A 25,392-nucleotide genomic window follows, 5' to 3' on the forward strand; every position below is an offset into this window, starting at 1 on the left:
GTTTGGAAACGAACCAAACGATTGATTCACCCCAATGAACTTAACCGATGAGTGTGTCGATTCAGTGATTCAGTCAGTTCAGTATTCCCTTTGCGGATAGCCACTGTATAATTTATAGTGAGAGGAAAGTGTTGAGAACCTTTTAAATAAATATTTGGAAGACAAGTTGATTGTTTATTTTAAAGTTAGTAATGGTATCACAGCCAGACTGAATTGTGAATCGACTCTCTTCGTCAAACGACTCAGAAGAACAGCAGGATAAATCAAGATGGCGAACATGGACGCATTAGCCAAAACAATAGCGAAGGATTATGTGTAAGTAACACCATTATTGACTTTATATCCATTATTTGGGGTTTTAGATATTCAAATTTACGTTACATGTATTGAAAATGAAAACATTTCTGTATAACTTGTCTGACATGCGGTTATCGTCAATATCTGTTAACACACTTCCGTCTGTCTGTATGGTCGACGTAAACCAGCTGTATGTTTTTTCTATAAAGTTTAAACTAACAACAATGAAACAAGTCTTGAATACCTCGTAATTTTAGTCATTTATCTTCATAAGTTTGTTGGAAAGTATATTAATATCATGTTATTATTCTCTACCGTTTTCCAGGAATGATATGGAGAGCTCTGACAGTGTGGATGAAAATGAACATGTATCCGGTGAAGATGGAGCTAGAAAAGCAAACAACATGGACTTTGCTAGGGTGGAAAGACACAAGAAAAAAAAACACAAACATAGAAGCAAGCACAGAAAACATAAATATCCCTCACCAGATGAGAAGGACCACAAACACAAGTACAAACACAAACATAAGCGGAAACACAGAGACTCATTCAATGACAATAAAGACTGTTCTGCTGGCTATGAAGGTGCAATCATCTGTCCAAAGCGATCCAGACTCGACGACCTTGCTGCTTTGGAGGATCTGGAGAAACAGAGGGCTATGATTCAAGCAGAGCTTGATAATGAGCTAATGGAAGGGGCTGTGCAATCAGGTATGGGACTGATATTACAGGGTTATAACTCTGATTCAGAGGAGGATGGTGAGATCCAGGAGGCTGTGCGAAATGGTGAGCAACAGAGAAAAGATCTCAATGAGCATGTAATGGCAAAGGGACATGCTGAAAGATCTCAACAGGATTGCGTAGATGATGAAAAATTTGATTCCTGGCTGGAAGGCAGAAGTATGTCTGATGAGATATCAGTCCCGGCCCATAAATCAGAAATTAGAGTTAGTAAGGCTGGGTTAGATGTTAATATCAGTGAGAGGCCTAGTGGTCCCAGCAAGGCGAGAGAGCGGAGACGATCCCGAAGCATTGAGAAATCCAAAGACGGTGATCAGAGGTCTAAATCTCCTGTGAAGTCCAAGGGATTGCCATCGAGCAATAAAAAATCAACTACGCAGCCTGAAGAGCAAATTGTAGACCACAGATCCTCAGCGAGAAGGAGCAAATCCAGATCTAAAGAAAGAAACATCAACTTGCTAGAAGCTGACAGGGAGAAAGACAAGAAATCAGAGAAAGCACCCTCAAAAGAAGCCTCATCTGGAAAAGAGAATCGATCTCCTAGCAGAAAACAAGGTTCAGAACAGCACAGCCAGTCTGTGCGTCCCAGGGGCCACCGCTCACCTGAAGATTTTCCTGTTGTGCAGAGCACAGACAGGACATCCAGACAGGACAGATCTTCATGCCACAACAGATCCCCTCCAAGGAGAGGGCGATCTCGGTCGTTTGAGAGGAGACGGAGAGAAGAAGAGCGCCAGAGACTCCCAAATGACAGGTTATTTTTCTTTCCTGATCTGTTCATTTAAATCTTTAATAGAAACGATTGTGTCATTGCTCTAACTTTTCAAGCTGGCTAAAGTTCCATCAAAAGTTTTTGTTTTTTTGTAATCACATCCACGTATTCTGTCTGTTAATCAGTGTTATTGTTAACTAAAACTAAATCTAAAAATATTAAAAAAATAACTTAATTGAAAAAAAATTGCAATAAATCTAATTAGATAAAAATTGTAGTTAAAGTACTATTTACTAAAACTGAAATAAAATAAAGCTAAACTAAAAAAAAATAATAAAATGACAAAAGCACATGAAATTACCAAAGCTTAAACTAAAATTAAATTAAAAACTGAAAATATGCAAACACAAGCTAATTAAAATGTTAATAAATACTGTAATGGATTTAAATAAAACTCTATTAATAAATGATATAACACATTTATTACTAATATTGTTCATATGTTCCTTGTTACCCCCAAAAAAATTTTAAACTCACTTTCATACTTTTTTGTTATATTCCCAGGATGCGATCTCGTGATGAGGTAGGGGGCCATAGAGAGGAGAGTCCCTGTCTGAGCTCCAGACGAAGGTTAAACCACTCGCCTCTCAGACGAAGGTCCCGTTCTCCTAGAAGACGAAGCAGCAGGTCTCCTTTCAGATACAGGTGACTGGTGTGCTGTAGCTTTTAAAATTGTGCAACACTGCAGCTCCTCATTTAAAGGATACAACTATCCAAGAGGCTTCAAAATTTTGGCAAGCTAAAAATAAATTCATAAATAATTCTTAAATCTTTCCTCGGCAGAAATAATGGTAAACAGATTTGGGTTTTTTTGTTGTTGTTTTTTTTTTGAATGAGGAGCTTTTAATGAAATTTTAATGACAAGGGCCATGTCTCAGTGCTGCCACTGTTTTCAGTGTTGCTTCTGGGATGTTTACATGTTTACATAGTGTGAATGCTGTAACTGCTGAATTATGTGCCACCGAATGTGTAAAGCGGACGATTAAGTCCCAAACAGCTGTGTTTCTTTCTGCAATGCCCTTTTTAATCTCTCAGTAGCGTTAAAACTGCATTAATACTGTGTGGATCTAGGGAGCGTGACAGGATGGAGCGCCGACAGCAGGGGCGTTCGGGATCCCAGGAAAGGTGGAGGAGAAGGAGCAGAGAAAGAGAAGACATGTTTAAGGGCAGTCTGTCTGAAGGGATGAAGGCTGAGCAGGAGGACTCAGATGATGAAGTGTGAGTATTAAGGAAAATTATGTTTTGCTTTAATGTTGCTGATCATATTTGTTTTAAATACGTATACTACTATCTGTGTCTAGGATGGAGGACTATGATGTTGATGAAGAGGACGAGGAGGCTTTGATAGAGCAGAGGAGACTTCAACGCCTAGCCATCATGCAGGTCAGAATATTCCTAATTCTTTTACTTTGTTTTAGACAAACACTTAAGTTCAAAAGTTTGGGGTCACTTAGGATTTTTTGTGGGGAAAAGTTTCATTTATCAAGAATGCATTAAATTGATAAAAAAAAAAGGTGATAGTAAAGACATTTATAATGATATGAAAGATTTAAATAAATGCTGTTCTTTTGAACTTTATATTTATCAAATAATCATGAAATAAAAATTGTTTTTCAACCAAAATATTAAGCAGCACAACTGTTTTCAATGTTTATAATAAGAAATGTTTCTTGAGCAACAAAACAACATATTAGAAAGAAATCTCATTGAAAATTCAGCTTTGCCATCACAGTATTTTTTTCAATAATATTTCTCAATATATTACTGTTTTGACTGTATTTTTGATTAAATGCAGCCTTAAGAGATTTCTTAATTTTTTTTTTTTTTTTTTTTTTTTTTTTTTTTATATCTTACTGACCCTAAAGTTTTGAACGGTAGAGTATATAATATGATTGTATTTGTAATATGTCCTATACAGAAATATAAGCCAGTGAATGAGGACAGTAACATGTCAGGACTCTCAGATCATGGCAGTCCTCAGAGTAGCTCTCGCAGCCGATCGCCGTCACCTGATGACATCCTTGAGCGTGTGGCTGCTGATGTCAAAGCCTATGAGCAAGAGAACCTGGACACATTTGAGGATAATGTGAAGGCGAAGCATAGTCTTGTCTCTCAAGAGAAAACCGGTATGTCATCTGCAAAATAACCTTTAATTAAACATGTACTTTCCGCTTTAAAATGTTTTACTCATAAAGAAATCAGTATTGATTTTGACAAAAGTTTAAAATGATGTACCCTCACATGAGAGAAAGACTTTAGTCAAGTCAGTGGTCTAGTCCAGTGTTTCCCAACCAGGAACAGCTCGCGAGTGCCAAATTGAATTCTTTTTTTAGTGGCTAGTTGTGCTTAAACGGTCCAGTACACACAAAAATATTGTCACAATGTCAATTATGTCAAGTATCCACATAAACACAATTGTTTAACTTAAGTTCTAAGTGAACATAAACAGTTCAGAAAGAAAACGCATGTGCAACAGTATATTGGATCTGTGCGTCAGGTCTTAAAGTGACAGCAGCCTAATAAACATGCTGCTGTCTGTTTTTAATGTTAATTATCAAACAACAAAAGATGAAGAGAAAATCAATCACTACTCTTGACTAAATAAATTTTGTAACTTCTGTTTATCTCATATCAGTTGTTTAGGAAGGTGGGAAAGGAGTCATTGAAATATGAGACATGAAATATTCACTCTGATGTACGACATAAGTTATCAGCAAGTCTACGTTCCTTTCATTGCATCATTGTTTTTTTGTTGTTGTTTTTTTTAGGTCCTAATCTGAAAAAGCCACCAGCCCCTGATATGTTCACAGAGTCAGATGACATGTTCACTGCTTATTTTGACGTGAGTAGTCAAGTTCCTGCTTTCTATTGTATAGGTCAGTGGCTTTGCAAGCCCCTAAATTTGATTGAATTTGTCCATGTAAGGGGATCTCTACAGGTAGAGTTGCATAGTCCTGTGCAAGCTGTTGTTTCTGTACTGGAAACTTTGTTCATAGCTTTTTTTTTCCCAAATGGGTAATCTGACTCTGTGGTGCTCACTGGATCTCGAGGCCCCTCAGACTTTCAAATGGTCTCTTACGGTGTCAGTCACTCGTTCATGAATGAACGTTTTAATCAACTCTCTGAATTCAGTTGTGCTGACAATGACAAATCCACATCTAATCTCTCTCCGCAGAGTGCCAGGTTACGAGCCGCAGGCATTGGAAAGGACTTTAAGGAGAACCCAAGTCTCAGAGATAACTGGACAGATGCAGAGGGCTATTACCGTGAGTTTTTGTTGTCTTGTAGCAAATGCTGTATTTGAATCTGTAGAATCCATAACTTGTCTGAAAAAATAACTGGGGTGTCATGTTAAAAAGAAAATCAAAAATGTGATTGTTCTTTTAATGTATTCAGGTGTGAACATCGGCGAGGTGTTGGACAAACGGTACGGGGTGTATGGCTACACTGGACAGGGTGTCTTTAGTAATGTGATCCGAGCCAGAGACTTGGCCCGAGCCAATCAGGAAGTGGCGGTGAAAATAATACGCAACAATGAGATGATGTAAGATACTTCCCTTAAAAGCTGAATGCTTAACCTTTAAACATTTCTGTCTGGTAGAGTTGGATTTCTTAACCAACACCATACATTGTGATTTGATATGTCTACAATTGAGAACAATGTTCTCAATAAATGTTGTAAGGATTTATTTGGACAAGAAATGAGATTTAGAGTAGATATGGATGTGGTCTTCATGTGACCGATGCCTTTATTTTGTCCCACAGGCAAAAGACAGGCCTCAAAGAGCTGGAGTTTCTGAAAAAACTGAACGACGCCGATGCAGATGATAAGTTCCACTGCTTGCGTCTGTTTAGACACTTTTATCACAAGCAGCATCTGTGTCTGGTGTTCGAACCGCTTAGGTACGTTACAGTCAACACATTCACATGCGTAGTTTCTTATCAAGGCAGCTTGAGTTGTTCTCTTAAAGCAACTTTCTTGTTTTCTGGCGTCAGCATGAACCTGCGGGAGGTGTTGAGGAAGTATGGCAAGGATGTTGGGCTACACATCAAGGCTGTGCGCTCGTACAGCCAACAGCTATTCCTGGCTCTCAAACTGCTCAAACGCTGCAACATTCTGCATGCTGACATCAAACCCGACAACATTCTGGTGGGTCGCACTCTCTTGCTGTAAATATTCTAGCTTTCATTTCTGTGTCTTATAAGTTGAATGTATTTGACTCTCCCTGAAGGTTAACGAATCAAAAACCATCCTCAAGTTGTGCGACTTTGGCTCAGCGTCACATGTTGCTGACAATGACATAACACCATATCTCGTCAGCCGTTTCTACAGGGCACCTGAGATCGGTAAGTGTACTGTGAACTGAACTAAGAAAGCAACTGTACCTAATTAAAACAAACTTAACAAATGAACATAAACTAAATTAAACCATCTTCGTGCATTGAAGATAGAACTTGGGTTAAGCTTGTTTTTAAGGTTAAAGTTTTTCTTCCTCTTTTTGCAGTCATCGGAAAATCATATGATTATGGAATCGATATGTGGTCTGTAGGCTGCACTCTCTATGAACTATACACAGGGAAAATTCTTTTCCCTGGAAAGACAAATAACCACATGCTAAAACTCGCCATGGACCTGAAAGGAAAATTGCCTAATAAAGTAAGAATTAAGTTATAGTACAGATATTAGGAAAATTAGAACAAAATATACTAAAAAAACAGACCAAATATTCTTTAATATTCACAGATGATCAGGAAGGGTCTGTTCAAGGACCAGCACTTTGACCAAAACTTGAACTTTTTGTATACCGAGGTTGATAAGGTCACCGAGAGGGTAAGTGTTTTTTATATATATTCCAATCACATTCATTTTGTTTGAGTAAAGGAACAGTGCTGCACTTCACTCTGAAACACGCAGTGCATATTATTATTTTTCTTCTTCTTCTTCTTCTTCTTCTTCTTCTTATTATTATTATTATTATTATTATTATTATTTATTATTATTATTATTATTATTGAATTAAATTGTAGCCTTTGCAATTTGATAATCTCACTAAGTCATATTGTGATTTCAGTTAATTGTGCAGCCCTACTTACAACTATGAACATTGTCTTTATAAATTACTTCAGACTATTTAAAGCCATTTTTTTTCTTTTGACATTTCACGCATTTCACTCTTCTTTCTCTGCAGGAAAAGGTCACAGTCATGAGCACCATTAACCCAACTAAGGACCTGTCGATTGACATGGTGGGTCGCCAGGCACTACCAGAGGACCAGCGAAAGAAGGTCTTCCAGCTCAAAGATCTGTTGGACCAGATCCTGATGCTGGACCCCGCCAAGCGGATCACCATCAACCAGGCATTACAGCATCCTTTCATCCAGGAGAGGATATGATCAGCAGCATACCTCAGAGACTCATGATGGTTTTGTATCTACAGATATGACTCAGAAAACAAAAGACATTTGCATATTTTATTGCCATGCTATTTTATTTTTATTTCTGATTCGTAGTAATTATCAGAGCAGGACACACTCAAGATTTACTTTGATTATTATTATTATTATTTTAGATGACCTACAATGCACCCCATAAAATGTAAAGAGAAAATTCTTTCAAGAATCTATATTGTTCAGATTGCATGTTTCATACACAGCTTCTTGTAGCAGCTAAAATGATATTGTCAGATATATTTGATATTACGATCAAGGTTCAGAATGTAAGAAGAATGAAAGTTCGTACACCGTATATTTTATGTAAAATACTAGAATTTGATGTAAACCAAATATTAAAACCACCAAGGACTGTTTAGAGTGTGACATGAGTCAGGCCAGCATAAATGCTGTCTATATCCACCCTCCCTTAGGTGTGAGAGTGAGAACGCAACCTGGCGTGCAGGCCCACGGCATGCCCCTTGCCCTAGGTGTGTTTCTGCTGAATCTGAGGTCTTGGGTCCTGCTTGACCTGGTCTGCAGGGAAAGCCTCCTCTGTAAAGGCAGGTTGTACACCTCTATTGGTACACTGAAGGTAAGCTAACCCTTCCAAAACAAACGGCATCGTCATTTTGCGTTCTTTTCAAGCCCAAAATAAAGCGTCATCAGGCTCTTTTGGCTTCTCCTGCATTTTACAAAATGTAATTTGGAGAAATGGACACCTATTAAAACCTTTTGTCTCCCTGTTGCTCTGTTCCAAAGCCTAGTGAGGCATCATAGATATGCAATTTATTACCATTCAAATGTTTGGGGTTGGATTTTTTTTTTTTTTTTTTTTTGCTTTTATTTGATCAAAAATACAGTTAAAAACAGTAATATTGTGAAATATTACATTTTTAAATAAAAAGCAGTTGTGCTGCTTAATATTTTTGTAGAAACTGTGATACATATTTTCTAGATTCTTGATGAATATATAGTTCAAAAGAAAATTTCATTTATTTGAAATAGAAATATTTTGGAACATTTTAAATGTCCTTACTGTCACTTTTGATCAGTTGGATATGGAAGCTTGTTTCCACCAGGAAATAAATAAACATAAAGGATAATTCTGACTTTTTCTTTCTCACAATTCACAATTTCACAATTCAGATTTTTTTTTCTCACAATTGCATGATATAAAGTCACAATTGCGAGTTATAAAGTCAGAACTGCTAAATATAACTTGCAATTGCAAGTTATAAAGTCAGAAATTGTGAGAGATAAACTCGCAATTGTGAGTTATAAAGTCCAATTATGAGGAAATAAAGACTGACTTTTTTCCTCAGAATTCTGAGTCTATATCTCCCAATTCTGACTTTATAACTCGCAATTCTGAGAAAAAAGTCAGTCTTTATTTCCTCATAATTGGATTTTATAGCACACAACTGCGACTTTTTAATCACAAAATTCTAACTTTATGAATCACAATTGCGAGTTTAAATCACGGAATTATGAGAAAAAAGACAGAATTGCGAGATGTAAACTCAGAATTGCGAGGGGGGAAAAAGCCAGAATTGTGAGATAAAAAGTCGCAACTTTTTATTTTTATTCAGTGACGGAAACCACAGTTGGAAGCCTCCTTGCTGGATAAAAGTATTAATTTCTTTCAAAAAAAAAAAAATCTACTGACCTCAAACTATTGAACGTTAGTGTGTATTGCTCAATAATGAAATTTGTCATTTAAAAAAAAGAAGAAGTGTAAAACAATTAAAAACTGACTATTTTACCACAAATGTGACCACTAGGCTGCCTAAAGTAGACAGTGAGGTAGCTCACTAGGTTTTGGAACAGAGCTTCTGTTGTGGTGTTTCTCACATAGACAAAACAGTCAGAATGAATGAAAAGACTGACATTCGCTTTCTCAAAAATGGATGGCACCGTTTATGGTCGACATTGAGGGTAAGAGTGAATCCAAGTATTTGCAATGGACCAAGCACCTTCAGTGTACTGCCTTTGATAGACATACCTCACCTTTTTCAGAGTTGTCACACTTAAGTGTCATAGTTTTTGTATAACCTATTGAGTGCTTTTCAATATGCATGCGAATATGTATGGTTTCCAATGCACTACTGTACAAACCCTCTGGTGTGTTTTTCGCTATGTGTAGACAATTTAGATGTCTTTTTCTGTGACTGTTCTCGTGTTTGTGACCATGTTGTCTTTTGATACAGGGGTTTTCCTGCTCTGATCTATGAATCTGCTTGTTACAAGCGGTAATTGCTTCTTTATTCATATCTCAATTCCTTAAAGATACACCGGTCATAAAGTTTAGCTCATGCTGGAAGAATTATCTGCCTGTTATCTTTTGCCAAGTCTGTCCTGCATGATAATGGAATAATTTGAATTTACTGTAAATTCACACTATTTGTCATCATTAAACAACATAAAATAAAGATGTTTGGTGGTGCAAAAAACACATTTATACTTCCCACAAGTTGTCTCTTTCAAGTTAATCTTAATAACGCTGTAAAAACATAATTCAGCGTCTTAGGAACCTTTTATGGTGGGTTTTGTTTAATCGACACTAACTGCTGTTTGTGCTATTTCTCCCATTGTTTCTTTGTGTTCGAGTATATTCTCTGGCCAACGGAGACACGTCTGTCCATCATCCTCCTGCCTGCCTCTGCTTTCAAAGGGACAAGACCTCTTCAAGGCCCTTTATCCAGGTCACTCCTAAAGGCATGTTTAGATCCAACACAAAGCAAAGCTCTGATTAGAAATAAACAGCCAGTTCTGAGAGCTGATGCTTATGGGATTTATATTCCCCATCTCATCTGTAGCATCACTAAATCTCTTTTTTATGTTTTTAAAATCCATCTTTTTTGGCTTGAGCTGTAGATTTGTTCTACAGTGATAATTTTTTTGTCAGGGACTCTAAAATATAGAGGCAGCTATGTATTTTCATGTATAAAAACCCTTGTATATTGCATATGAAATGTGATGTTATCATGAAAACATATTATATATACATACACAGAATCAATACAATATTCAATTACATCCCTTAGTAATTACCCAAGTTTAGTCCCAATTATAAGTTGCCATAAAATCACATTTTGTAACAAATATTTTTTCATACTTCTTCCGTACAATTCTATCTGCCAGCATTATTATTGGTCTCATCACAGAATAAACTGTCCATATTCAGCTTCAAGAAGACCTTGCATTCACTTTAGTCAATCACAGAGGTTCGTTCCGGGAACGTTATTTCTTTTTTTTCTTTTTTTTTTAATTTAATACCTAAATGGACTAATTTAGTCACCTTGTGTGTCAGCTGATAATTGTGTATTTCCCCAGGATATTTCAAGAACGTGTGCTTTATGTAATGTACCAAGATACTGGTATATTTATTTTCTGTATTGTAGGTGCTGTCTGATAAAGAAGACTCTTTAAGGAAATCTCATCTGGAAAAAGGTTTCTGTTTTAGAGAGCGCTCTTAATGAGAATTAAGCTGTTGATTTTAAGTTGACAATGCAGTATTATCCTTTGAACAATTTGACAAAGTTACAGATACTGTTGTTAGCCAAATCCAAAAGTATTTATGAAGTATAACACTATTTTATATCTAAATTTGCAAGTTATAAGCAATTTATGTTTGAGTGTATATATACAGTTGCAAGAAGAAGTTTGTGAACCCCTTGCAGAATCTGTGAAAAAGTGAATAATTTTAACAAAATAAGGTCATACAAAATGCATGTAATTTTTTATTTAGTACTGTCCTGAGTAAGATATTTTCCATAAAAGATGTTTTTTATATATATATATATATAATATAATTAGTCGACAAGAGAAAAAAAAAAAGCTACATTTATTAAAATAACCCCGTTCAAAAGTTTGTGAACCCTTGATTCTTAATACTGTGTGTCGTTACCTGGATGATCTATGACTTTTTTTTTTTTTTTTTTTTTTTTTATGATGGTTGTTCATGAGTCCCTTGTTTGTCCTGAATAGTTAAACTGAGCTCTGTTCTTCAGAAAAATCCTCCAGGTCCTGCAGATTCTTCAGTTTGTTTTTTTTTGTTTGTTTGTTTGTTTTTTTTAATTTTTTGCAAAACTTTGAACAGGATAAAGATGTCCAAATTTTTTTTTTTTTTTTTTTTTTTTTTTTTTCATTTAGTACTGCCATTTGGAAGCAACGGAAGATACTTGCATGTTTCATGGAAGACAAATTAAGAACAATTTACCTTGATCTTTAAATTCAAAAGGTTTTCACCCCCTGGCTCTTAATGCATCATGTTTTCTTCTGGGGCATCAGTGAATGGTTGAACCTTTTTTAATAGATGTGTTTGAGTCCCTCAGTTGTCCTCAGTGTGAAAAGATGGATCTCAAAATCATACAGTCACTGCTGGAAAGGGTTCAAATATGCAAAAAAAAGCTGGAAAACTGAAGAATCTGCAGGACCTGAAGGATTTTTCTGAAGAACAGAGCTCAGTTTAACTGCTCAGAACAAACAAGGAAATCATGAACAACCATCACAAAACAAAAAAACAGTCGTAGATCATCCTGTGTGTGGACCCCACAGTATTAAGAACCAATGGTTCACAAACTTTTGAACGGAGTCATTTTAATAAATTCAGCTTTTTTTTGTTGTTGTTGTTGTTGTTGTTGTCGTCTTGTGGGACCATACGTAAACCTCTTTTATGTAAAAAATCTTACTCAGGACAGTACTATATAAAAAAATAACATGCATTTTGAATGATCTCTTATTTTGTTAAAATTATTCACGTTTTCACAGATTCTGCAAGTGGTTCACATACATTTTCTTGCAACTTTATATACTAGAGTATATACATGTTTCTCACAAATTAAATTATCAGTTCAACAAACATAATAGTTTTAATTTGATATTACACATTCTAAATTTATCAACCAAAAGGTAATGCTTTTCTTTTTTATGAAATACATGTTTGCATGTCACCCACTAAAGTAACCTTTACTTTAAACCACAACTAACCATTTTCAATTCTATTTTCAGGGTAAGTGTTAAAGTTTTCCCTACTATCATGACCACATGTGACTTCAAGTGTGTGAGAGAGATCCTGACGGCCAGCTGCTGTCCTACTCTATTATTGAAGTGCCTTTCAAGGGCTCATCTCCTCATCCACTCATGGGGGAAATTACCTACATCCGTGCACAGCAAAACAATGTGTTCGTTTTGTGTCACATTATACAGCCAATATTTCACATTTTATAGAAACATGTCAATGTGTTAATAAATAGTGAATTTTAAAATGACTTTCCTTGTCTAGTTTCATTTCATTTTTACATAGCATTTTGATATATTGATAACATTGTAGAGGTTAATTCTGCTGGTTGTGGTTAGCGCATGTCCATTATCTTTTGTCTGTATCAATGGAAAGCAGCCAACATTCTAAAAATAAAACAAAAAGCTACTGAAAAAATTTTCTAAGTTACTGCGTACAAGAATGTTTTTCCCCTCAAAACTGAGGGACAATTCAAAGTTAATTTTTCTGTGGTAACTGACAGCAAGCCACAAATGTTGTTGGTGGAGCTCAACTTGTATTGAATTTGGAACATTAAATACAGTGACATGCACACAGATAATAACACACTGTCAATCTTCAAGCTTAAAACCCTTTAAAAATAATTATATCATGTTTTCATACAAGGAGCTTTAACAGGAACACTAGTCTTTTCAGAGGAAGTCTTCTGAGGCTTTGGCATGGCTTTCTTTGTGGGTTTGTGTCTCTTAAAGCTATTTGGACTATTGCATTTTGGTGACATACTCGAATGAGCATTAAGATCATGAACACGCACTTCAGTCTTCTTTAATTGGACCGCACCAGAATGTGGCTTCTTAGATAAAGCCGGTGGTTGCTGAAATCTAATCCACACCTTCCCAGCATTTGGCGAGGGCCGATTATTACGATGCATAGACTTTGAATGAGAGCTTGAAGAAAGTGTGAGTTTTGTTACATCATCTAAAATTGAATTACTGGCTTTGTTCCTCAACTGTTCTGCCTGAGAACAAGGGCTTTCCGCCTGCCTTAGACGATTGGCGCTTCGTACCAAAGCAGTTGCTGGACGAGATCTGGCTGCCTTTCCTTGTTCTTTCTGTATAGTCGCAGTCTGAAGTTTCTCCATCTGTATCATGCGTGCCGCCATAGCTGCAAGACAAGGGTCGGTTAAACAAAGGTTGTGCTGGCTCTCCAAATCATCCGCTCTGGATAACAACTGACTAAAGTCGAGATCTTTGAGAGGAAATGGAAGAACCTCAGGATACACTTGCTCTCCTTCTCCAGTCTCTGTAGATTCTAGATCTCTATCAAAAGAGTCTGGCCTCAGGTCCAATTCTACAGGAGTTTCCCATTTTAGTATAGGAATATTGTCTTTCTCTTGGTCAGAGAGTTCACTGTTTTCAGACTCAGCTGACACCTGGCTGGAGGACTGTTTAGCTGCATTTACTTCAAGAGGTTCATTGTTGCAACTGCTACTAAGGGAATTGCTGATTGTCTTGATCTCATCTGGTCCTTCGTCTCTTGAAGAAACAATGCAGCTGACCTGTATGGAGTGAATTTCCAGTGTTGGTCTGGATTCTGCCTCAGGTCTATGCTCAGAAATGTGGTCTTGTGTGTCCCAGAGGATTGGAGGCTGAAGACCAAGCCTCTGCCATCTCTGTGACAGCATCCTTAACTGGGTTTTATGATGTTGCTTCAAGCTGAAGAAAATAATTTGTATAAAAATAGCAATTATAAGATAAATATTTCTCTAGATGCCATTTAACCTCTTCAATAGATATCCAAGCATTAGAGTATCAGTTCCAGGTTGGCAAAATGTGAGAAGTCTAGTGTTGCAGCATGAAACAAAGGTACATTCAGTTCAACAAAAGGTTAAGATTCCTGGCAAACACAGCAAGCCTTTGTGCCAAGTCCTGATCTACATTTCTAATATATTCATTTTACTTTAAACGCAAAGTGTAAACCATCTGTAGGCAAATAGTGCATCTGTAGCATATAATACTGCCGCTGTCAGCGTAATTACTAATGAATCGAATGATATTTCAAAACACTCTATACTTAGATGTGGCTGACAATGCCTGATGGGTCAGTAAGAAGTCAGTATCTACTTACACCTGGGATGATTTTGTTTGGCTGCAACAGGTGGTTGGTTCCTGTGCCGTAGAGGCATTAGAAATGCAGGCTGCTAAAGATACCTTCAAAATAAAATGAATTGCATCGAAATATACAATGGCTTAAGTATTTGCATACAAATTATTTATAAATGTTTAATTGTTACTGAATGTCACAAAATATCAAACTTTAAAACTAACTAATCACAAGTGTCGTACATCACATTAACTATGGACATGTTCCACTTAAGCTTGACAACCATTTAGGTCTGGTTTCACAGACAGGGCTTAGATTAAAGGATTAGTTCACTTTCAAATAAAAATTTCCTGATAATTTACTCACCCCCATGTCATCCAAGATGTCCATGTCCTTCTTCAGTCGAAAAGAAATTAAGATTTCATAATTTTGATGAAAACATTCCAGGATTATTCTCCTTATAGACCTTATGCGCCAGAGAAACAAGCGCGCCGCCATCTTTATAATATTGTCTTTGAACTTCCGTTTTCGCGGTAGCTCTGTATATTTCTATGGCATCGCTGTCAAAGAATAATTAGCTGGTGAAGTGGATTTACTTCTTGTAGAGTTAATGAAAGTTACCTTGAGCATTGTAATGTTTAAAGCAGATGTCTTAACAAATGTCAGTCGACCGGGAAGATTTTAAAACGAGCAGTTCATTCATTAATACGTAAGTTCGCTGTGGAAATAGAAACCGGAAGACAAAAGACAACGAGCGCAGCGCTGAAAAGGGGCGGGGCTACATAAGGTCTATAGTGGACTTCAATGGCCTCCAAACGGTTGAAGGTCAAAATTACAGTTTCAGTGCAGCTTCAAAGGGCTTTAAACGATACCAGACGAGGAATAAGGGTCTTATCTAGCGAAACGATCGGTCATTTTCTAAAAAAAATCAAAATGTATATGCTTTATAGGCACAAATGATCGCATCACAAGTGCTTTCACCAGAACGCGATTCCGTATTCTTCAAAAAGCTTACGCTGTATGTCCTACCCCTTCCCTATTCAACTTACAGAACGAACGCGGCTTTCCGTAAGTTGAATGCTGGTGGAAGCACTTGTGATGCGATCATTTGTGCCACAGTACTGACGGCAGACACGCCTCCAGGATCTCTGCTTTTTTCGGAAAAAGACTCGGTTTAGCGTATCTATCTTTTATAAATATGACAAAACTAAAGACATTTTTTGGAGATATGAAGGATGCATTGTTACTCTATATGTACTCAAGATTGGCAGAAACTGTGTGTGATACCCCCCTTTAAAGACATCGTTAAAATAATGAGTCAGTGTTCTGACGTAGAACCTGGAAGCGCTGGATGTAAACAGCGTAGGAGAATGACACAGAAGAGAAGATATTGAATAAAGCCGTTATTTTTGTTTTGTTTTTGCACACAAAAAGTATTCTCATCACTTAATAAAATTAAGGTTGAACCACTGCAGTCACATGGACTATTTTAACGATGCCTTTAGTACCTTTCTGGACCTTGAAAGTGGTGGTTAAATGGCTGTCTATGGAGGAGTCAGAAAGCTCTCGGATTTCATCAAAAATATCTCAATTTGTGTTCCGAAGATGAACGAAGGTCTTACAGGTTTGGAACGACATGAGGGTGAATAATTAATGACAGGATTTTCATTTTTGGGTGAACTAACCCTTTAAGCCTTATCTGTGAAACCGGGGGAAAGTGTCCAGTTATTTTTTGTATTCATTTTGAACTACTTTTTGTGAAATACTTATTGAAATATGTGCTTTTATTTATTATTATTATTATTATTTTGTTAAAAGAAATGCCACATGGTTTGAAACCTTGTCATTTAATGCAATGACATTCAGACATTTTTAAGAATTGCTTAAATTGTCAAAATACATTTTGGAGCCACTGTACATGCATCTAAATTAATTTTAAAATGATACAAAAACAGAATAATACTCATGTTACACTGTCAGCTCAAGTAACTTCATAAGCAGAAGAAACACTATCATGATACCTGTTGTGCGTTCACTGCCACAGACATGTGCAGACTTTCCAGCTGAAGTACTAACAGTAATGTAGACGTCCTGTGAACACAGAATATTCAAACAAGAGTGTCAATAGAAAAGGGATATGTCATCTAAAGTTACCTCTCAGGACACTCTGTCAAGTTACATGTAATATGAAAAACTTGCAGAGATAAAATTGTTTATTAATAATTGAAACTTTTTGTTAGTGTTGAAGTTTAAAAAGGGCATTTGCAAAACCCCAAATGATGACTATGATAAGATACACAAAGGTTTTGTTTCTTTTGGATCCAATGTAAGTGTGATATTTATAAGAATAAACCCCTTACCTTATTATCACACTCTTCCGACGAAGAGGCACCTGGGGTGAAACAAGTTGGCCAGATAAAACATCCCTTAAAGTCTGCAGTGCAACTATGAAAAGTGTAGCACAGACGTGCACTCACCTCCAGGTGGTGGTGTGAGATCTGCCCGAAGCCTGCTCTGCTCCTGCCAGTTCCACTAAAATGATACATAAGCCACTGGACAAGTAACGATAGTCCTCTAGTCAGAGACTTGTGCAGTATTGAAACTCTCACAATTCTTTGTAATAATTCCCCATGAAGACACAATTCAAACTTTGGATTTGTGGATCATTTCTGTTAAGTTTTTAAATAAACCTTAAAGTCTCCCACTGACACTTTTAGAACGTTTGGCAGGTAAGCGATGATGTCACGCCAATATTTGCATACTGAAATGTGATTGGTTTTTATGTTTTCTTCTATTTACATATTAAATAGTGATTGTTTCCTTCTTTACATCTATTTAACCGTATATATTTCATATTGCTTATAGTAGGCGCGGTACTCAGGTAAAAGGTATGTTCGTAGCCATGGTCATGTCACCAACGCTGAAGATTATACTTTAAACCTAAATGTAATTTACTACCAGTTAAATTTCTTAACTCTTCTAATGGCTTCATGGTTTTATTCTCTGTATTATATGACGACTCGCACGATATATTTAAGGTAAATTACTATTTTTAACTTTAATATTGAACATCTGTTTCAAGATGGAACAAAAATGTCCATGTCCATCACTAGGGGGGGTAATACAGACAAAAACAAACGATGATCTCACCATAAATATTTAAACATCAAAATTGGATGTGCATATAGTGTTTATACATTTTATTATATGTGTTTTAATGTTTTTTTTTTTTTTTTAAGTGATATATTTAACCTCAGATTTATTTGTTTGATTGACAGACAGCGCCTGTCAGCTGCCACTCATTGGAAAGAACATTCGTTGGCTTGTCTGCCACTTCCTGTCGTGAGCACAGCAGGATGATAGATTAAAGGTGTTTGTGCTTTGTGGTTATTTGCCCTGTCTGCACTTCACAAATATATTTAACAGCAGAGAAGCTGAACATTTTGATCTTTAGCATGTACTGCAATGCCTTCAACATTTTTTAATCACAAAAAAAAAGCCTACACTTGATTTGACTAAACATTTTATTCAACAGAGTTTATTCTTTGTTTTTTAAATCACTTTTAAGCACTGTGAAAGTAACAAAAGAGCACATTTTGCATCAGTCTGCATTTTAATAAACTGATAAGTATGTGGAAATTTATGTAATTTTCTGTGCCCCTTCCTGTAGGTCTGTTGAATTCAAGGTACTTTTCGAGCGCAATGTCTGCTGATTTTTTAAAGCAAGCACATGTTTGTTTTCTAGTGAGTGTATCTGTCTCCCCACAATACCACAGTGAGTAAACCAGACAGATAGTGTACATCAGTCCCAACGGTTCTCACCACAGTACTCACTTTTGGCAACCTGCCAGATTCGAGTAGCACAATTGAAACATCTTAGTTACTCTCATGTCATTATTAAATTAAGTATGCTTGAATACACTCTCAGAAAAGTGCAAACATTGTACCCTGGTCTTATCACTGACGCACTATCCTTACACATTTTAGTACCTTATTTACTCATATGCGACCCTGGACCACAAACCAGTCATAAAGGTGAATTTTTTTTAAATTGATATTTATACATCATCTGAAAGCTGAATGAATAAGCTTTCCATTTATGTATTACGTTAGGATAGGACAATATTTGGCCGAGATACAACTATTTGAAAATCTGGAATCTGAAGGTGCAAAAAAATTAAAATGTTGAGAAAATCACCTTTAAAGTTGTCCAAATGTTCATGGAACATGATGTTTACTTAATATCCTAATGATTTTTGGCATAAAAGAAAAATTGATAATTTTGACCTATACAATGTATTTATTGTTGGCTATTGCAACAAATATACTACTTTTGTGGTCCAGGGTCACATATAGGGTACATTTTGTGGGTACTGCCCCGTGAAAAGCTGTACTTCCCCTAAAGTTACCATTTTTTTCTAACAGTGTACATCCCAGTGATATCAATGTATGATAGAGAAAATGTGTTTTTGCATATAAGAGAAAGGGAATAAGACAGTTAAGAAGACTGTATATCAGGTTTTATTAACATTTTCTATATAATATACTGTTTGAAATTTTACAAAATGAGCAGCAAATACTTATATACAACATTATGTTTGGTGTGATGTGAAAAAAATACAGATACAAAACCCTGAATGTACACAACTGGCACAGTTTACATTCACAGTTATACTTTTGCAGCAATTAAAAGACAAAAAATAGCATTATAAAATAACATTCATAAACATTCGTAACATCCTTTAGAAGAAAAACACTTTTAGAAGGAATTCAGTGCTCGTACATGACAAATCATGTTGGTATCCAACATCTGATAAACTGGAAGTATTAATGCTGAACATGAGATGGAAAATATTGTAACAGTTAAATAGGCATATCAGTCCCTGCCGCAACACTGTTCACACTGTTTATACAGTACACAATTATATGATCAGGATCTGACATTCATATTAATGGCTCAGTCAAACAGAGAGAACTCTTGTTATGCAATATTCAAGGTTGCAGCCATCTCATTGTGGTGAGCAGGTTACTTCGCGCTCCACCAGACAGCTTGTTTTCAAGCGTGCAAGAGCTCTTATGGAACGCTGAACTTCTGTTTTGAAACTCAGATGCTAAGCACCTGCATCAAAACAGAAGCTTTTGCTAAGCTGACAGTGTTTTTACAGTGTTCACAATGAGAGCGCGTTGGTGGTGTCTGTGTCTGACATAACAGATGGGCGGTGAAGGCTTCCTGACAACAACTTGGAGCTCTTGAGGGTTGGACAACAGCCAAGGCTTTGGAAAATTCGGATCACATCTTTTCTAAAACGCACTCCAACGAAGGCGTAAAGGAACGGGTTTAGGCAGCTGTGCATATAGGCAAAACTCTTCAGAACTTGTCCAGTGATGTCAAAGCGCTGGACCTCTTCGCAGTTTGTAATTGTCGTATTGGCTGCCTGAGTGGCTTCCAAGACTAACATGCCGTTGTACGGGAGCTGAGAGATAACAAACACCGCCACAACTGCCAGGATGACCCGCAGGGCCTTGTGCTTCTGGAAGTTCCTTGTCTTGAGCAAGGTGCGGATGATGTTGGTATAGCAGAAGATCATCACTATGAGAGGGATGCAGAAGCCCATGCAGATCTGGAGAGCCAAGACCAGTATTTTAGTACGGTTGTTTTCATTGTTCCAGTAGACCATGGTGCAAAAGCGATTGCCTTCGTCGTCTTCTTTCGAACGGGCAAAGAGAAACTCTGGAATGGACAACAAGGCTGCCAGGATCCAGACTAAAACACAAATGAGCTTGCTGTACAATAGACGGACCCTCTTGGAGTTTTGCGCCTTGGTCGTCTGGACAATCACTATATAGCGGTCGACGCTGATGCAGGTAAGTAGAAACATGCTGCTGAAGAAGTTGATTTTGTAAACGGCAGAGACGATTTTGCAGAGAGCCAAGCCAAAGGTCCAGCCATAGATGGAATCGGCGGCCCAAAAGGGCAGAGTGCAGAGGAAGAACATATCTGCCAGAGCAAGGTTCAGAAGGTAAACATCCGTCATCGCCTTCAGGCGGTTTGCGAAGTGTGTGTATATCCAGACCACCAGAAAGTTGCCAATGGCTCCCAGAATGACAATTATCCAATAGAAAGCAGGTTCATAGTAGCTTCGAAACTGTCGCACTGCAGATCTGTCACACACTGCCCCATCCTCATAATCACCCATAGTTGTAGAAAATTCATCATAATCCTGTGAAATATGGCTTAGATTATTAACCACAATAATGTGCATTAAAAATGCAGACAAACATCAATTATAATGAGAGCATGCACTTAATGTAAATATTCAGACTTCACTTACATATTCTGAAGTCATATTTTCAGCGAATGCTGTCACAAGCTCGGTTATGTTCATCGTTGATCTCCTATGTTTCTAAATAAGTAAAAAAAAAAAACTTGTTAAGTTAACTTCACACTTAAGTACACTAAATATCCACAACCAAAAAAGTGCATATGATTAACCATTCTTTTAAATTGGGTGTGTTTATTAAATTAAGCATTAGCAATCTGTTCCTTTACATACTCTAAAACATCTATTGATGTAAAGGCAGTACTTACTCTACTATCTAGGAGAAAAAAGCGAGTAGTAATAGAGATGAGCTGCTGTCTGCTGTCTTCCCGATCACTAAGATCACTTTCACGTTGTTTTTGGCGCCGTCTGGAAAACGTCTGTTTTGCAGAAGCTTTTAAAGTCTGAGGTTTAACCACAGTGACGCACAAGAAGCATGAACTCTTTCACACTTTTTTTCCCCCTCTCTTAGAGTCACCTTCAAATGCAGTCTAAACTGTTTATTTATGAGGCCATTATATACATAGTACAACATAAAAAGAGTAAACTTTTTTGCTTTTATTTTAGCATTTTTTGGACATGCTCCCCAATATCATTATTTCATCATGCATCTGTGGTGCAACATAATTGCATGCAAAGGACTAAAATGTGTTTTACAGTCATGCTACTCCACAACAACAACAACAACAAAAATGTAAATGGCAAGTCTACCAACACTTTTTAACCAACTTTTCTGATGTGAAAGACTGTAGATGCCCTGCTTACGTGCCATATACTGACTCTGTCTGGACATCCAGGAAAGAATGTTACCGCCTCTGATCACTCGATTCTATTATTATACATCTAGATTCATTTTAATATTTTTTTTATATATATATTGCCTGCGCTGAACTCTTGTTTTTACTCACTTGAGTAACACTTTGTTATTGTCATGATTGTAATGAAATAGAGAAAGAAAACAAGGAAGCACCTGTAACGGTATAATCTTCCCCTTTTCACTGTTTTCTATAGGTTTGTTTGTCACTGAGGTCAGTCACATTGACATGACATGACAGGATCCAGATTCTTGTCAGCACAAGTAAAACACTAATCATTCGTTAGATGATGAATTAGAGCAATAGCATACACAGCAACTTCTTTACCAACAATTGATGAAATACAGCCAAGGTCAGAAGTTTTAACCTATTATCTATGCATCCATAACGTTTAAAGTTTTATCATAAATGACCTTTAATTGCTTTAATTTACGTAATTTTCACATTGCATGTATGGTTCCTTGGTCAAGTGTGAATCTTCGTGCTTCAGACATCCTGTTTATCATTAATACTGTCAGACCAGACACGTATTACACTTATTTTTATGTGCAATATTATGCCATATCCTGTGTCAAAGGACATTTCCTCTTTATCACGCCCAACAAATTACAGCTCGCTCTCCCTTGGCGTAATTATAAATACATAATATTTTATTTCATATAAGTGCAAGTTGACACACTTACGCTTAGCATGGATATGCAAGATAGTTTTTAGGTCATGCTGCCGGGGCGGCTTCTCAAAACAAGTAGTTTTAGGTTATCTTGGATCTATTGCTACCATTGCTGAATGCAATACTGATTACACAATTCACAAACTCATCTTATCGCTTGTTTTCAGACATGATTTACAGTGACAAGATCAAAAAAAATGGGGGCAGTACCCTTAAAAGTACATCTTTGTACCTTATTTACCCTTTAAAGGTTCATAGTAGTACCATAAGGTACATATTGCTAATTATGTTGTAATAATGTCCACCTTTAGGGGTAAAAAAGGTACAAAGATGTCTTTTTAAGCTGTTGTACCCCTAAAGCAGGGGTGTCCAATCCTCCTTCTGGAGGGCCGCTGTCCTGCAGAGTTTAGCAACCCCAATTTAACGCACCTGAACCAGCTAATCAAGGTTTCACTAAGCATACTAGAAACTTCTAGGCAGGTGTGTTGAGGGAAGTTGGAGCTAAATTCTGCAGGACCGGGTTTGGACACCCCTGCCCTCACTGTAAAGCGGTGGTCTCAAACTGAACTCCTGGAGGGCCACAGCTCTGCACAGTTTAGCTCCAACCAGCTCCAGCTCACGCCTGTTTGGAAGTTTCTAGTAATCCTGAAGACCTTGATTAGCTGGATCAGGTGTGTTTGATTAGGGTTGGAGCAAAACTGTGCAGAGCTGTGGCCCTTCAGGAATTGAGTTTGAGACCACTGCTGCTGTAAAGCCTAACACTCAAAATCCTTAATTGGTTTGAGTAGGACAAACTTAAATTAAACAAATTAGTTAAATTAACTGTTATAACTGTTTTTCTTTTGAGTTCACAGCACTGACATATTTCAAGTAAACTGAACTGTTTCATTGTTTTTAGTTGTATGAACTCATTTCTTTTAATTTAGACTAACTTACGTTTAACTGAAACTGGGCGGGGTTTTTTTATTTCCCAGCATGCTTTGCCCTTGAAACTCGAAAGGGAGAGTAAGTGCTAAAATTAAGTGTTATATAATGTTTTTTGTGCAAGATTAATGGTAAGAGAGATTTAGTAGCGAGTAATGTTTTGTTATGCTAATTTAGAAGAGTTCTGTTGATGTGGGTTTTTAGAGTTACCATCATGGTGACATGTGGCGCATGCTGCTTGGTTTGAGAGCAGGTACGTTACATATTTTAAGTTGCTGTACTCATTTAGTAAGTGCTATACCATGCTATTGTTAACATGTTAACAAATTAGCAAGTTGGCATTTTCTGAATTAGTTTGTTATAGCTAGCAAAATATTTATGTTGAGATAACCTGGTAATTTTAAGTTAAATGTATAAATTAGTGTACTCAAATATTTCAAGTTATTTTTTCTAAGGGTGAAGGTGTATGTCACAAAAGGTGATAGGCGTTCATGCTCTGTGTGTCTAAAATTAAACCCAGTGGTTTCTATAGGTGACATTTACGCAAGCCAACCATAAACTGTTCCTCTTTCTTTTCAGTTTCCAGTGACCAGGTCAAACAAAACACATGCACGCATACATATGCGCTGAGGCCTTCCTCAAACTGTGGTTTGAGCCCTGATTGGTTAAAACTCGAAAAAAACCGTTAAGAAAGTAGCATGTGATTCATTTTAGACTGCCTCTAAACCCCTGCTAAAATCTTTTACAGATTATTTATCTGGGTTATTTCACTAAACTGAGGACTGTTATAAAGTGATCAATTACGAGTGTAACTAGCAAAAAGCTGATGCAATGCAAGTCTAGCATTAAATCAGTGCAAACTGACGTTAAAGTCAGTTTAATTTAGGTGGTGTCCCTCCTGATACGTCAGTTTGCATGACAAACCTGCATAACCTAGCAACGACTGTTGCACTGAGAGATGAGGACAAACATGTCATTTAGTACCTTGTACTACTGAGAACATTCTGTGGTAAACATTTGCACGACATGCTAAGACCACAAGGTTATATAGAGGAACAAAGCACAGATAACACCATATTGCTCATACACCCCCTCATAACTACTCTGAGTGTGGAGGGCATATTCATTTACTTATACACTTTCCAGAAACCAAAAAATGCATTTTAATACCATCATGTGACATATTATGTGACAATCTGTAACTGCTTTAGTCACTCACTCTCTACTCTAAAATGAGGTTGAATTGAGGTGTACATTTGTTTGGGTTTGTTTGTTTGAGTGCCTATGTTTCCATTATACCCTTCTAAGTCACATGATGTGTCATGAGCCCTGGTATGATTATGGTAGGGTGAAAAATTAAAATAGCAAAAAAGTGAGAAAAACAAATGACATGGTAGATGCGTGATTTCACAAAGCACGACTTCCTCAATTTGAGATCTAACAACAACCGTCTGAGAGAAACCATGAAAGACATCTGAGAGAGTTTATAGCACCAATGTGTATAAAGAAGATAAGAGTATTGATTTCAAAGCTTTAAATCGGCATGAAAACTTTTTTTCTAAATGCATGCTATAGATCTTTTTGTGAACAATTCATCTATGCATTTTTTTTTTCTTCTTTTCGTAATGTTTTTTCACAAGTCGTAATGTTTATTCAAAAGGTCATGACTGGATCTTCCAGTGAAAATGACCAACTTCTCTCTGGTGATACCGAATGTACTTTGTTAAAGGAATTTTCTGTATTGTTTCTTCATAAGTGTTTGTTTACATTGTGTTGTGTTTTAGGGTTAAAGAAAATGTAATGTGTAATCCGTGTACCGTTGGGGAGTGACTCACTAAATGTAGTGTTACTAACTTAAAGGGTCAGTTCACCCAAAAATGAAAATTCTGTAATCGTTTACTCACCCTCAGGTTGTTCCAAACCTGTATGAATTTCTTTGTTCTGTTGCACAAAGGAAGATATTTTGAAGAATGTGGGAAATTGAACAGTTCTGGAGCACCATTGACTTCCATAGTATTTTTTTTCCTACTATGGAGGTCAATGGTGCCCCAAAGCGGCCTGGTTACAAACTTTCTTCAAAATATCTTCCTTTGAGTTCAGCAGAACAAAGAAATGTATACAGGTTTGGAACAAACTGAGGGTGAGTAAATGATGACAGAATTTTCATTTTTGGGTGAACTAACCCTTTAACTTAAATTTTCAATCACGTTACCATAGTAAATATCCACTTCGTTTTTTTTTCTTCATTCCACTGCCTTGCGTCTCATGTTTTATTCTGTGTGAATGACCCATAATTAAGGAGCCCTTAATGGTGCAACA

The 25,392-nt window shown here is 36.8% G+C and overlaps 3 protein-coding genes across 5 annotated transcripts; 1 reads left to right on the forward strand and 2 right to left on the reverse strand.

Moving 5' to 3' along the window:
- The first annotated feature begins 74 nt into the window (after positions 1-74).
- Positions 75-12,512, forward strand: prpf4ba (pre-mRNA processing factor 4Ba). Of its 2 annotated transcripts, XR_007933264.1 has the most exons (16): positions 75-315; positions 623-1,792; positions 2,315-2,455; positions 2,882-3,028; positions 3,112-3,193; positions 3,729-3,936; positions 4,579-4,652; positions 4,986-5,076; positions 5,207-5,354; positions 5,576-5,713; positions 5,807-5,960; positions 6,043-6,157; positions 6,316-6,467; positions 6,555-6,641; positions 7,000-10,692; positions 12,253-12,512. XR_007933264.1 is itself a non-coding variant. In XM_051917438.1 (15 exons), the coding sequence occupies exons 1-15, from the start codon at positions 269-271 to the stop codon at positions 7,201-7,203; spliced, it is 2,958 nt and encodes a 985-aa protein (XP_051773398.1). In that variant the 5' UTR covers positions 75-268; the 3' UTR covers positions 7,204-12,512. The 2 variants fall into 2 exon arrangements, 1 of the variants encoding a protein (XP_051773398.1); XM_051917438.1 differs by having other exon boundaries at positions 7,000-12,512.
- Positions 12,088-17,061, reverse strand: LOC127525151 (protein FAM217B). 2 transcript variants are annotated; one of them, XM_051917494.1, is made up of 5 exons: positions 16,822-17,061; positions 16,705-16,736; positions 16,366-16,435; positions 14,369-14,451; positions 12,088-13,956 (listed from the first exon to the last, which is right to left on the reverse strand). In XM_051917494.1, exons 1-5 carry the CDS (start codon positions 16,888-16,890, stop codon positions 12,891-12,893), a joined length of 1,320 nt encoding a protein of 439 aa, XP_051773454.1. In that variant the 5' UTR covers positions 16,891-17,061; the 3' UTR covers positions 12,088-12,890. The 2 variants fall into 2 exon arrangements, with proteins under 2 accessions (XP_051773454.1, XP_051773462.1); XM_051917502.1 differs by lacking the exons at positions 16,366-16,435; positions 16,705-16,736; positions 16,822-17,061 and having other exon boundaries at positions 14,369-16,333.
- A 1,786-nt stretch (positions 17,062-18,847) lies between these two features.
- ccr9a (chemokine (C-C motif) receptor 9a) lies at positions 18,848-21,109 on the reverse strand. The gene is made up of 3 exons (XM_051882034.1): positions 20,934-21,109; positions 20,677-20,748; positions 18,848-20,565 (listed from the first exon to the last, which is right to left on the reverse strand). The coding sequence occupies exons 2-3, from the start codon at positions 20,728-20,730 to the stop codon at positions 19,513-19,515; spliced, it is 1,107 nt and encodes a 368-aa protein (XP_051737994.1). The 5' UTR covers positions 20,731-20,748; positions 20,934-21,109; the 3' UTR covers positions 18,848-19,512.
- Between the last annotated feature and the right edge of the window lie 4,283 nt (positions 21,110-25,392).

Source organism: Ctenopharyngodon idella, chromosome 2 (genome assembly GCF_019924925.1).
Source record: "Ctenopharyngodon idella isolate HZGC_01 chromosome 2, HZGC01, whole genome shotgun sequence".
In the NCBI taxonomy this organism is placed as follows: domain Eukaryota; kingdom Metazoa; phylum Chordata; class Actinopteri; order Cypriniformes; family Xenocyprididae; genus Ctenopharyngodon; species Ctenopharyngodon idella.